This window comes from Hypanus sabinus, chromosome 22 (genome assembly GCF_030144855.1).
Source record: "Hypanus sabinus isolate sHypSab1 chromosome 22, sHypSab1.hap1, whole genome shotgun sequence".
Classification (NCBI taxonomy): Eukaryota; Metazoa; Chordata; class Chondrichthyes; order Myliobatiformes; family Dasyatidae; genus Hypanus; species Hypanus sabinus.
Window position 1 is genome coordinate 3,268,219 of NC_082727.1, and position 14,444 is coordinate 3,282,662.

At 44.1% G+C, this 14,444-nt stretch overlaps 1 protein-coding gene across 1 annotated transcript; it reads right to left on the bottom strand.

Annotated features, from left to right (window-relative positions):
• Positions 1 to 5,661: 5,661 nt before the first annotated feature.
• On the bottom strand, positions 5,662 to 6,889 carry adra2a (adrenoceptor alpha 2A). Its single transcript, XM_059948012.1, has one exon. The coding sequence runs from the start codon at positions 6,887 to 6,889 to the stop codon at positions 5,672 to 5,674; it is 1,218 nt and encodes a 405-aa protein (XP_059803995.1). The 3' UTR covers positions 5,662 to 5,671.
• Between the last annotated feature and the right edge of the window lie 7,555 nt (positions 6,890 to 14,444).

Genomic DNA, 14,444 nt, shown 5'->3' on the forward strand with positions numbered 1-14,444 from the left:
TATTCAAGCAGTTAAGTCATTCAGTAAACATTCATTGCAAAAGGCAATCTCATAATGAAGCAAGCTACAATTTGCGAGAAAAAATGTCTAGAACCAACAGTTTTTAAACTTTTATTAGAGATAATCCCATATTTTCCCCACAACTGGTTCATAATAGCAGCAGACAAGGCAACAGAGCCTGGTTTGATGGTCAAAGCATGCATACATGCAAGCACTGGGACCTTCATGCCTGTCAGCATGAGATTGGCCTGCATTATGATAATGTTTAATCACAGGTTAATACTGGTTGCAGATTGGTGGCTGTAATAAATTTGAGATTTCAAAGCATTGTATGTCCTCTGTTCTTAGTTTACAATTAAAACATTCCAAGTATAACATCCAGGAACAGAAGAATACGGTCCCCCAAGTAAATGAAAAAAAACTCTTGGAGGTTGGCAGTTTTGGTATGGCTATTATACAGCTTCCTTTTAGTAACTTTACACTGTGACATGACCTTTACAAGGTAGTCTTCATTAGTCAAGTATACTGAGGTCACTCTGCTTCTAGCTTCTCTTTATTTCACAATAGGCCACCGTTACAGGACATGGCAGAAAGCTCTGTGGAGAATGTAACTGCTGAGGAATACATCACGCAGTCTTTTCGTATTTGTTCACTAACTCATTTAACAAACAAAGCAACAAACAAATAATTCAATAGTGTGCTAACTAAAACCTCACACATTAGGCAGATAAGAAGGAATAATGTGTATATAGAACAGCATAGGCAGTTACTTCTGCTAAAGGTACAAACCACACTGTAAATATTATAAAAGATAGTGATATCATATCTATTAATTAAACAAATTCTATTTTGCACTTATAAATATTATTGCAAAACCATGAAAAGCCAATCTGCATATAAAAGATTGGGAAGGTATGTTCCTGGAATAAGATGGAATAATGCGCCTGAAAGCAGGGCTCCAAATAGGAGTATTTGATGCATGGATAGAATTATTTCTCTATAAACATTCTTGCCTCTTTACCTCATCAGGCTTCAAGTGAAATATCTCCAAATACTTTATTGTTAAAACTGGTTCCAAGAAGCTTCTCTTTCCTGCCAAGCAAACTATTCTTCTGCTCAGTGACCTTCTGCATTGTCTCAACTTTCTGTGAAGCCCGTCTCTAAGCTTAAAAAAAAATCTTGGTGCATGATTGATCTCTCATCTGTAGCCTCTGACATCCAGTTCCTTCTACTTCAACAGCTCATAAAACCACTGAAGTTTACAATGAAGAGCCACTCCGGCTAATGAATCAAAAAGAGGCATGTATGCTTTATCTATGTCCCTGCTTCTGTCAGTTATCTCTGCAGAGTGTTGAACTAGGTAAATGTGGTAAACATTTTCGGTCTCCATGAGTGAATTCCCACCCCCACGGTTCTTTGGACATGTATAATATCCTCCATTTCTCTTACCCTATCAGTAACCCTACATTTCAGTAATTGATCTTGTTTTGTCTATAAATATTGTGCTCTTCAGCCCTCTTCATTCCTAAGAAGTCATAGCCAAACAAATCTCTCCTCATTAATTAGTATCACCCACCAGATATCTTCACCTACACATTTGACTGCACCTTCTCAGAAGTAAATACATCCTTCTCCTAATGTTACTTGCTGTTTTGTACAGTACAGGGATTTGCTCTCCTTTCAGATTTGACAAAAGCGGATTTCTACTTGGCTTTTTGAATGTCTATCTATCCGGTTGCCCTTAGGGATTATGCCTCTACAGTTTCTATTACTTTTCCACTCTTCCTCAGAGTATCAGTAAACACTCCTCTGGAATGAATTATGCTTGCTATTTTTATGCCCACCTAACCAGCCTTTGATTTCTGTGAGCATTCTTCCAAGTTGTTAGCCACACTACCAATGTTGGTACCATCTGCAAACATCATAATAATGACTCAAGTCCAAATTATGGGTATGTATGTACAAGCAAAGGCCTTTGGAACCTCATAGTACATGCAGTTACTCAGGATGCCATCAACCATGCCTTCCCTTTTCTGCTATTGAGCGTGGCCTTCCACTTCCCCATCAGTCATCCACTTAGGCGGGCAAAATAAATTGCCAAATCAAATTCATTGCTTCTAATATCCTTCATTTGCAAGTCTGACATAATGTTCCTTTAACACTCCCAGTTATTCTCTGATAAGTGCTGATAGTGTTGCACCTAATATAGACCAGACCAGTTGTGTTTCAGCAGCTTCCTACCTCTGATCTTTGTGAACTTGGGCTCCAGGCTTCGGTACTGGAACTTTGCTGTCCTTCAGATAATAAGCCTAGAACATTGTCTACAACATTTCTACTGGGCCTACTTCAGGATCAGTAAAAAATCTTTCCATTCTCCTCTTTCATTTCCCACCAAACCAGATAAATTAAAAAGGTAACTCACCTCCTTGACCAAAACTTGCTGTTCGTAAGTAGTGACTATCATTGGCTATAATACAACCAATTTGTTAGTGAAGAGCTTGGATCAACCTCAAAGAAATGCAATATAAACGGGAATCTTCCTTTGTGTGTGGTCTAAACTTGTGTATCTAGTATTAAACTCACTGCTTCCAAACTGAAGCTCCATTCTTATAGAACATTTAAACCCATGCTAACCTTACCTAATCAATTGTTTTTATTACTCCTTTATATCTTACAGTTGTAATGCTATTCTGAATCCTTAGGTCTATCAATTAAAGACTTCTGGAGCATTTGGTATAACTTTCCCCAGTAGCCATGTGATCCATATTTTACCTGTTAATTCCAGAGTATCCCCTTACCCTGCCTCAACAGCCTCATCCAGATCATTCCTCCATTCTCTATATAGTTGTGTACCTAAGAGCTTCTACTGTATTCATCTCTGCCACCACCACGGGCATTCCTGGTACCCACCACTTTCTGCGTAAAAACTTCCTCCACACATATTGGAACTTCCCACCGAAGGACGCAACATCAAAGATCTGGAACTAATAGAGTGGATTTCTTGCTAAGGTCAACATATTAATGGGCAAATGGAAACCTGCTGCCCTCTGATGCCAGGTAAATTAGATCCCCACATGCCATCTGGTCCAACTTCTATCCCCAGGGTGTATCTGTTTTATTTCAGTTGGCTGGCTGGAAAGGCCTGTTATTGTTGACCACTTCTAATTACCCAGCATCCTCAACATCTCCTCTTTCTCCATCTTGCCTGGCCTGAAGATCCTCCTCGTCCTTTGTCTTCACTCTATCAAAGGCTTAAATCCTCACCTTGTTGTTCATTCTATCAACAGCCCAGCTTGACTAATCTGTTGGAGTTTTTCGAGGATGTAACCAGGAAGTTAGACAGGGGTGATCCAGTGGATGTAGTGTACCTCGATTTTCAGAAGGTATTTGATAAGGTCCCACATAGGAGATTGGTGGGTAAAATCAAAGCTCAGGGCATTGGGGGGGAAGACATTGACATGGATAGAAAACTGGTTGGCAGATAGAAAGCAAAGGGTAGCGGTGAATGGGTGTTTCTCGGAATGGCAGGTGGTGACCAGTGGGGTGCCACAGGGCTCGGTATTGGGACCACAGCTGTTTACGATTTAAGTCAATGATTTAGATTAAGGCAATGAGAATAACATCAGCAAATTTGCTGATGATACTATGCTGGGTGGCAGTGATGAGAATGTTAGGAGAATTCAGGGTGACTTGGATAGGCTGGGTGAGTGGGCAGATACTTGGGAGATGACATTTAATGTGAATAAGTGTGAGGTTATCCACTTTGGGAGTAAGAACAGGAAGGCAGATTATTATCTGAAATGTGTAGAGTTAGGTAAGGGAGAAATACAAAGAGATCTAGGAGTCCTTGTTCATCAGTCACTGAAGGTGAATGAGCAAGTGCAGCAGGAGGTGAAGAAGGCTAATAGAATGTTGGCCTTTATTACAAAGGGAATTGAGTACAAGAGCAAGGAAATCCTTTTGCATTTGTACTGAGCCCTGGTGAGACTACACCTGGAGTATTGTGTACAGTTTTGGTCTCCAGGGTTAAGGAAGGACATCCTGGCTGTAGAGGAAGTGCAGCGTAGATTCATGAGGTTAATTCCTGGGATGTCTGGACTGTCTTACGCAGAGAGGTTAGAGAAACTGGGCTTGTACACACTGGAATTAAGGGGATTGAGAGGGGATCTGATTGAAACATATATTATTAAGGGATTGGACAAGATGGAGGCAGGAAATAAGTTCCAGATGCTGGGAGAGTCCAGTACCAGAGGGCATGGTTTGAGAATAAGGGGTAGGTCATTTAGGACAGAGTTAAGGAAAAACTTCTTCTCCCAGAGAGTTATGGGGGTCTGGAATGCACTGCCTCAGAAGGTAGTGGAGGCCAATTCTCTAGATGCTTTCAAGAAGGAGCTAGATAGGTATCTTATGGATAGGGGAATCAAGGGGTATGGGGACAAGGCAGGAACCGGGTATTGATAGCAGATGATCAGCCATGATCTCAGAATGGCAGTGCAGGCTCAAAGGGCCGAATGGTCTACTTCTGCACCTATTGTCTATTGTCTAAATGTTCAAACTTATCTTTCTGTGTGTAAGAGACGCTAAAGAAAATGTTAATGTCAAAGAAAAGCAGAGCTGAACTTCATTCTAATTCACATGTCACAATAACAATTCCAGATAGAGAAAACAGTAAATACTGTATCTGAAGTACTGCAATTCAATTTGCAACATTGTTCACTCAAAGCTTGCCAATTTTCATATTCATTTCTTTCATAGCATTTGTAACAAAATCTATTTGACTTATTAAACCGGTTTTTTGAGTTCTTAAAAAAGCAGTTGGTCGGTTTAGCCTCATTATCACCTGTAAAATGAACACCTGGATTTTAAAATGATGCTGTTTTCCAGTCCTTGAACGCTTCTTCTCCTGTAAGACTCACACGAAACCAGCCTCACTATCATATTTGTCCTCAAACTCCCAATGTGTCCAACCCATAATGCTGGTGCGGGCGGACAACCAAGTTAAAGGTGTGATGTTGAACAGGCTGCTTTTGTCCATTGACTCGAAGGCCTGACCGATGATAATATAAGCATACAGACAGATGGATTTTTCAAAAACTTGTGCGTGTTCGATTCTGACAAGCAATGCCACACGGTCTGAGCAGGAAGGGCAACCACTGCTCAAGTTTAAAGCCTAACTCGTCAGAATCTAATACCAAGTGGACGAAGTTTTTGATCGACTGAGTGGGGAGAATTACTTGTGCATTTTGAAGTCACGAGGTATTTTACGAATTGATCTGCATTAGATTTTGTCTTGTTCGCGAGGTAGACAGTGAGCAGTCTCCTCGCGTTAGCTTTGGTCCGGTACAGTTTGCTATTAGATTAACCCACAGAAGGTTCAAAGGCGAACATTCTGAGATGGGACATAGCGAGTCGCCTGTTCTGCAGCTTAGAATAGAGGACGGGGACCTTTTCAGTTAAATAAGTGCCAGTGTGTTTGGGATCCGATTTTGGACCCTTGGTGTAAGCTCAGGGCGGACCCGTGGGCCAGTCTCCGAGTGATCAAGATAAAGATATCTTGTTTAAAAAACACAGCATTCCCTTTGTTCCGAAATCACTCACATTCACAAATACACAAAAGAAAAGGAGGAAAATGCAAAAAGACCCACAATCTTTGGGCGCTCATCTTCGCTCTTCAGACTTTCTGTGCTCTGTTTGTCCTGCAAAGGATTTTTTTAAAAGCCTTCCTGAAGTCGTGGTTGAAGATGGTGTAGATGACGGGGTTCAGTGAGCTGTTACAGTATCCGAACCAGAAGAAGAATTTGAACAGAGTGTCAGGAACAGCGCAGCTCTCCGAACAGATGGCGGTAAGGGAGTAAGTGAAGAAGAAAGGAAACCAGCAGACCACGAACACCCCGATCACCACGGCCAGCACGAAGGTGAACCTCTTCTCGCGGTTATGGCGCCCCTTCCAGCGGGCCGCCTTGGGACTTCCCCTGTCTTCCGGCCGCTGCAGCCCGCTCACCACCTTGCCTTGTACCGACTGCACTACCCCGGTGGCCTTGGGCCGGGGCTCTACCTTGGTTTTGGCCGCGCAGTGGTCGGAGGACGAAGACTCGTCCTGCTCCAAGCCGTTGTCTTTGCCCTGGCATGCTTTACCGGCGCCGTTCCGCAACCCGTTGGGCGAGGCTGATGAGCGCAGTCCGTTCTGTTTGGTGACTAGTTCGCTGTTGGTCTTCTTGCCCGGTGGATGCCTGGTTCTCAATTTGGCGATCTGGTAGATCCTCACATAAACGAGAATCATGATGATGCACGGGGCGAAGAAAGAGCCGATACAAGACGAGATAATGTACCACTGCTCGTCGTTAATCTTACACTGGGGATTCTCCCGAAGACCGGTCTCCTTGCCGATGGAGATCAGCGGCGGGAAGGAGATGACGGCGGCGATCACCCATACCGTGACGATGATGCATTTGATCCTCCGGGGGGTCCTCTTTAGGTTGTACTCAATAGCCTGTGTGATGGACCAGTATCTGTCCAAGCTGATGGCGCACAAGTGCACGATGGACGATGTGCAGAATAGAACGTCCAGCGCCAGGTAGATCTCGCACCAGACTCTGCCAAAGTACCAGCAACCCATCAACTCGTTGGCCAGAGAAAAGGGCATGACCAAAGTGGCCACCAGGATGTCGGCGGACGCCAGGGAGACGAGGAAGAGGTTCTGGGGCGCCCGCAGTCCTCGGCTGGTGAAGACGGCGATCACCACCAGCACGTTGCCGAAGATGGTTACGAGGATGATGACTGCCACCACCGATGTCAGGATGACCGCCGCCTGCACGGAATAGGAGTCCACCTCGTCGCTGTTGGAGCCGTTGCAACACCAGTTGCACGGACTGGCTCCTACCTCCGCCATGGTACCCCGGCACTAGAACACCCCCGCCTCATGCGAACTCGAATTGGATTCACGGACGCGGCGGGAGCAACAGCAGTAGCGACTTGAATTTGCAAGGCGGGTCTGTTCTATCCATTACCGGGATTACCTGGAAAGCTGTGAGCGGAGTCCCTTGAACGGGGCTGGTGCAAAGTCATGGGCGGATTTGAACCCGCAGACACTCCGCGGGGTGCAAACGGCTTCGCCGGAGCTGGCGTCCGCCCTCCCTTTATATAGCCCCAGCAGTGGTGATGTGATGCCGGCCAGTCATCGTCAGGACACCACGTGGCCCCCGCGTTGGCTTCAAAAGGCTGAAAGTTGGGCGGAGGAGGCAAATCTTCCGCCGATACCTGAAGCTCCTCGGTGAGTGAGAGGCAGCCGACCCAGCAGAAACGTTTCAGTCTCGTTAATTCCGGCAGAGTTCTCTTTAATGCCTTATTTCGTCTCATAAGCGTAGCCTGTAGGTTCACCAGACCCTGGCAGTAGCTTTCTTATTACCGTAAGCGTTAAAGCGGCGAGGAGAATGAATAACAATACTGTTTCTAACAGCTTCGCAAGGTATGAAAACATTAACTAGAACAATATCAGTGTTTGAACCGGAGCGCCTGTAACTGGCCATCTTTAATAAACAGACACTGCCTCGGTGAAATTGTAATGAGGGTGCAGAGCAAGGTGTTTGTAATTAACGCAAGAATTGAATTCTTAAGAGTCATAGTCACCATCCATTGTTCTGCATCGGAGCAGCAGCCTGCACTCTGGGCGAAGCGGTCCGCACACTAGTATTACACTGGAATGGAAGGACAGAATTTGGCTGCGGGTTTTATAATGGGGGCAAATTGAAAGCGACATGCTCTGAGTTCAATTGTAGCAAGGCAACTGTGGGATAAGCTTTATTTCAATGTCCAGCTATTTGTATATTTCTCCCTAAATCCTACGAAAGAAGCCCATAACTAAGTGAACATCACGAGAAAACAACTGGCTTTGTTAATGGCTATCAATGTGTTAACTGACAGTCAAAGTTTTCCTTCTGTACGGTTACGATTAACCGCGGAAGGCGGAGTTTCTGGTCTTGTCTTCCGATGTAGCGGGCTTAAAGGACTAAGGACGGTTCGGGTCTCACACTAAAGCCAGCAGGAGGAACTTAGCAGATCAGGCAGCATCCGGGGAGATAAAGGGACCAGCAAAGTTTCGGGTGTAACAATGTCTCAAACCTAAATGCCGACTTAGTCGACTCAGGCTGCTCGGCCCGCTGAGTTCCTCCGGCAAAATGTTCCTCCAGATCCCAGCATCTGCAGTTCCTTGTGTCCTGTGGTAAGGGTACGTTTTGTCCTCACTTTATCTGTCCACAATTACATTGAAATCCCCCAAGTGTTGTTGCAGCTGCCACCTGTGGTACTCCAGTACCTCCACTGTTTAAACGAAATAGAAGCACAGAAGAGTACGGCACTGGAACAGGCCATTCAGCCCACAATGTTGTGCTGAACCAGCTAAAAGGTAAATCAAAAAAACCCAGACAATAATCCCTCTTACCTACTCAATGTCCATATCCCTCCATCTTCCTTACATCCATGCGTCTATCCAAACGTCCCTTAAAAATCTCTAATGTATTTCCCTCTACCACAATATCAGGCAGTGCATTCCATTGCTGTCTGAGTTAAAATACCTTGTGCCTCACATACCCCTTGAACCTACTCCCCCTCACCTTCAAAGCATACCCTCTAGTATTAGACAGTTCTACCCTGGGGAAAAGATGCTCCCTGTCTACTCTATCTACTCCCATAATCTTGTAAACCTCTGTCAGATCTCCCCTCAGCCTCTGCCACTTCAGAAAGCTTGTCCAGACTCTCATGACAGCACATGCCCTCTAAGCCAGACAGCATCCTGGTAAACCTCTTCTGCACCCTCTCCAAAGCCACTACACCCTTCCTATAGTGGGACAAGCAGAAATGTGTGCAATACTCCAGATGTAGCCGAACCAGAGTTTTAACTCAATGCCAGTGCAATTACAGCTTCTGTCAACTTCTATCAAAATGAGTTAATAAATCCATAACTGAAATGATTCATCTGTCAACTCCTTAGACAAATGAATAGCAAACAATTTGTCAGGGTTTTCTAATGACAGCAAATCAGCTGACAGAGTAGATGGTGCAGAGATAAGAGAAATTGCAAGGTTGGGTAAATCTGTGGCAGATGGAGTTCAGTGTAAGGAACTGTGAGGTTGTTTGATCTGGACTCCTGAAACAGATGAATATCCTCTAGGTCACGGAAAACACAGGAGTAGATGAGTGGAGAGATTTAGAGGTTTTTGTACAGAAATCAAAGGATATTGGTGGGCAGGTTGCCACCCTAAAGCTTGCAAAGAAACTTCATTTCAGAAGGGCCCTAGTGTAAAGGTGAGTGTTATGTTCATGTTTAAGGGTCTGGATAAATCTGAAGGTGGACAGCGGTCACTTTGTTAAGTACATCTGTACACCTGTTTGTTAATGCAAATATCTAATCAGCCAATAATGTGCCAGCAACACGGTACACAAAAGCATGCAAACAAGATCAAGAGGTTCAGTTAAACTACAGAATTGGAAGAAATGTGATCAAAGTGACTTTGACTGTGGAATGATTGTTGGTGCCAGAAACCGCTGATTTCTTGGGATCACCATGCTTAACAGTCTCTACAGTTTACAGAGCATGGTGCAAAAAAACAAACAAAAAAATCCAGTGAGTGGCAGTTCTGTAGGGAAAACCACCTTGCAATGAGCTCAGTCAATGGAGAATTGCCTGACTGGTTCAACATGACAGGAAGGCAACAGTAATTCAAATAGAGTCATAAAGTACAACACAAAAGTGATGTCTGTACTGAACCATTTAAACTGCCTGCTCCCATTGACCTGCTCTGAGATCACATTATTTTCATCATTACCACTGCTTCTGGGACCTTAAAGTGCATATTATGTTTTAAGCACCATAAGTGGTGTGCCTCAGGGATCTGTTCTGGGACCCCTACACTTTGTGATTTTTATAAATAACCTGCATGAGGAAGTGGAGGGATGGATTAGTAAATTTGCTAATGACACAAAGGTTGGGGGTGTGGAGGGCTGTCAGGGGTTACAGCGGGACATTGATAGGATGCAAAACTGGGCTGAGAAGTGGCAGATGGAGTTCAATCCAGAGAAGTGTGAGGTTCATTTTGATAGGTCAAATATGACGCAGAATGTAGCATTAATGGCAAGACTGCTGACAGTGTGGAGGATCAGAGGGATCTTGGGGTCTGAGTCCACAGGACACTCAAAGCTGCTGCGCAGGTTGACTCTGTGGATAAGAAGGCGTACGGTGCATTGGCCTTCATCAATCGTGGAATTCAGTTTAAGAGCTGAGAGGTAATGTTGCAGCTATAAAGGGCCCTGGTCAGACCCCACTTGGAGTATTGTGCTCAGTTCTGGTCACCTCACTACAGGAAGGATGTGGAAGCCATAGAAAGGGTGCAGAGGGGATTTACAATGATGTTTCCTGGATTGGGGAGCATGCTTTATGAGAATAGGTTGAGTGAACTCTGCTTTTTCTCTTTGGAGCAACGGAGGATGATAGAGGTGTACAAGATAATGAGAGGCATTGATAATGTGGATAGTCAGAGGCTTTTTCCCGGGGCTGAAATGGCTAGCATGAGAGGGCATAGTTTTAAGGCGTTTGGAAGTAGGTACAGAGGAGATGTCAGGGGTAAGTTTTTTACGCAGTGAGTGGTGAATGCATGGAATGGGCTCCCTGTGGTGGAGGTGGAAACGATAGGGTCTTTAAGAGACTCCTCGATGGATACATGAAGCTTAGAAAAGTAGAGGACTATGGGTAAGTCTAGGTAGTTCTAAGGTAAGGGCATGTTCGGCACAACTTTGTGAGCCGAAGGGCCTGTATTGTGCTGTAGGCTTTCTGTTTCTATGTTTTCAATAAGTCAACTTGGGGCAGCACGGTAGTGTAGTGGTAAGCACAACGCTTTAGAGTACCATGGACCCAGGTTCAATGTCAACCATTTACTATAGGGTGTTTGTATGCTCTCTCTGGGACTGCATGAGTTTCCTCCAGGTTCTCCAGTTTCCTCCCACTGCCCAAAGACATACCGGTTGGTATGTTAGTTGGTCATTGTAAATTATCCCATGATTAGCCGAGGATTAAATTGAGGGATTGCTGAGCGGCGGGCTCAAAGGGCCGGAAGGGCCTGTTCCGTGCTGTATCTCAGTAAATAACAACAGTTAGCAAAGGTTAAATCTACGAACCATCTCTAACAGTTTCCATTTCCATTGAAATTAATTTGTTTAAGTTTGGGTGTCATGGTAACAAGTGACACTAATACAGCTCGAGGCATTCCAGAGTTCAGAGTTCAATTCTGACACCATTCTGGAAGGAGTCCCTATGAATGTGTGGGTTTTCTGGGGCTCTGGTGCTTTGGTTTCCTCCCACAGTCTAAAGACGTACTGGATAGCTCATTGGTCATTGTAAATTGTCCTCTGATTACGTAAGGGTTAATCAGATTGTAAAGTGGCTGGGGCAACATGGCTTGAAGGACTAGAAGGGCCTACTCCACCTGTATCGCAAAATAAATAAATATATAAAATAATAACAAAATGATTAATTCATCTTCCAAACAATGAAACCATTTAATTAATATGAAATCATCCAAAATGTCTCCCTTCAAAACCCCAATATTTTAATAATTTTTCTTGGAAGCATAATTTGCTGTTCTTCATAAGATCACAAAGCATTAGAGCAGAAATAGGCCATTGGGCCCAATGGGCCTGCTTTGCCATTTGGTCATGGCTGATCCATTTCCCTCTCAATCCCAATCTCCTCCCTTCTCTCCTTCACACCCTATATTATCAAAAATCTATCAACTTCCATCTTAAACACTCTCAAAGACTTAGCCTCCATGGCTGCCCGTGGCCATGAATTCCACAGATTCACCATCCTCTGGCTAAAGAAATTCTTCCTAATCTCCATTCCAAATAATGTCCACCTATTCTGAGATTGTACCTTCTGGTCCCAGACTCCTCCACTATAGGAAGCATTCTCTCCACATTTTCAACATTCAATAGGTTTTAATGAGATCCCCTTCGTGATTCAAAGATTCAAGATGTGATGTTAGGATACACAGATATCCATCCACTTCAGAGAATATTGAACACTCTAAGAAGTCAAAGTTTGCTAATCTCAATATAGTACAACTAATTAAACATGGGCAATCTACAAAAAACAAAAAATGCTGTCAATAACTTTAATAAAGGAAAAACTGAATTTGCAACAGGCAAGTGGTTTCCTAAAAGCTGTTGAAAGCTTAATTTCACTGAACGGCAAATGTCAGCCCAATATATTCAAGAAAGACTCTAATAGTCCTGAAATCTGATCTCAGAATACATTTTCCATTACTAGATACAATCATGTTAATTCCTTCCGTTTTTCATACCAAGGTTATTAAATCCTTTGGAGCTCTACACCTCATGACATCTGGTGTAATATTTCTTCACAACAATACTACAATTGATTCAATGCCACATTTATCAGCCATATTTGTTAAACTTCTTATTAATGTACAATGTGCTACAAAGCTAATACCTTTGCCAGTTCTGCATTTTATAATGTTTTCCTTTCCAGAGAGGGTGTGGATTTTATTGCTAGTGATTACAGTTGTATATATAACACATCTTTCTTCATATAATGAAAATAACCAATCATAATATGAAGGTAAAGATGCAGATACAGGAAATCTGAGAGAGCTGCAAATATTAGGTCCGACTGTGACGTAATGTCCCTCTGTTCTGAGGTTGTACCCTCTGGTCCTAGACTCCTCTACTATAGGAAGCATCCTCTCCACATCCACTCTATCTAGGCTTTTCAACATTCAATAGGTTTCAATGAGAGCCCCCCTTATTGAAGAAATTATTTTATCATTTCACATCAATGACCTTTAAACCTCAGTTGATATGTACTCTTGTTTCTCTTTCCACAAATGCTGCCTGGCCTGCTGAGTATTTCCAACATTTTATGGTTTTAAATCAACTATGTTCTCACCCTTGTAAATGTAGCATATTCTTATAGATTGTTAGGATGGCTATTAGTATAGAAGGAACCCTTTGTGTCTACATTCTGTCTGGCCCTTTCACTACCTGTTACCCGAGCTCTGCAAATTATTGCTACAAGTTGCTGCACAGTTCCACTATGAAAGTATTCATCGAATCTGATAACAAAGCTAAGAAATCAAAATCAAAGTCGCCATGAGAAGAATCTTCAATCAATACTCAGAGAAGTGCAATGTCACTAGATGACCTCTGGTAATGAAGAAGTTACATAAATTTGTTTAAAACCTGAAAACATGTTTTGCAGACATTCTAATGTCCAAATATCACAATAATATTCTAATATCAGAATTCCAACATGAGCACCAAAATTATAGCAAAAGGTTGAACACATTAGGACTTTAGTCCCTACGGCATAATAGAATGAGTGTAATTTGATAGAAATAGGGGTGATTAGCACAATGCTTTACACTACAGGTTCAATTCTTGCCACTACCTGTAAGGAGTTGGTACTTTCTCTACATGACTGTGTGGATTTCCTCTGGGTGCTCCAGTTTCCTTCCACCATCCAAAGGCATGTTGGTTAGTCTTCTCATGATTAGCCTCAGATTAAAATCAGGTGATTGCTTAGCTTGGCGGCATGGCTGAAAGAACTGGAATGGCCTAGTGCTGCATCTCAATAAATAACTACAAAATTATGAGTAGTAAATGCAAGCAAGATTTTTCCACTGAGGTTGGATGAGACAAGAGAGTAAGAGGTCATGGGTTAAAAATGAAAGGTGAAATGTTTAAGGGGAAACTGAGGGAGAATTTCTTCATTCAGAGGGTGGTGTGGGTGTGGAACAAGCTGCCCTCAGAGGGTGGTGAGAGTGTGGAACGAGCTTCACTCAGAGGGTGGGGAGAGTGTGGAACAAGCTGCCCTCAGAGGGTGGGGAGAGTGTGGAACGAGCTGCCTTCAGAGGGTGGTGTAGGTGTGGAACAAGCTGCCCTCAGACGGTGGTGAGAGTATGGAATTAGCTGCCCTCAGAGGGTGGTGAGAGTGTGGAACGAGCTTCACTCAGAGGGTGGGGAGGGTGTGGAACAAGCTGCCCTCAGAGGGTGGGGAGAGTGTGGAACGAGCTGCCCTCAGGGGGTGGGGAGAGTGTGGAACGAACTTCACTCAGAGGGTGGGGTGAGTGTGGAACGAGCTGCCCTCAGAGGGTGGTGAGAGTGTGGAACGAGCTTCACTCAGAGGGTGGGGAGGGTGTGGAACAAGCTGCCCTCAGAGGGTGGGGAGAGTGTGGAACGAGCTGCCCTCAGGGGGTGGGGAGAGTGTGGAACGAACTTCACTCAGAGGGTGGGGTGAGTGTGGAACGAGCTGCCCTCAGAGGGTGGGGTGAGTGTGGAACGAGCTGCCCTCAGGGGGTGGGGAGAGTGTGGAATGAGCTGCCCTCAGAGGGTGGGGTGAGTGTGGAACGAGCTGCCCTCAGGGGGTGGGGAGAGTG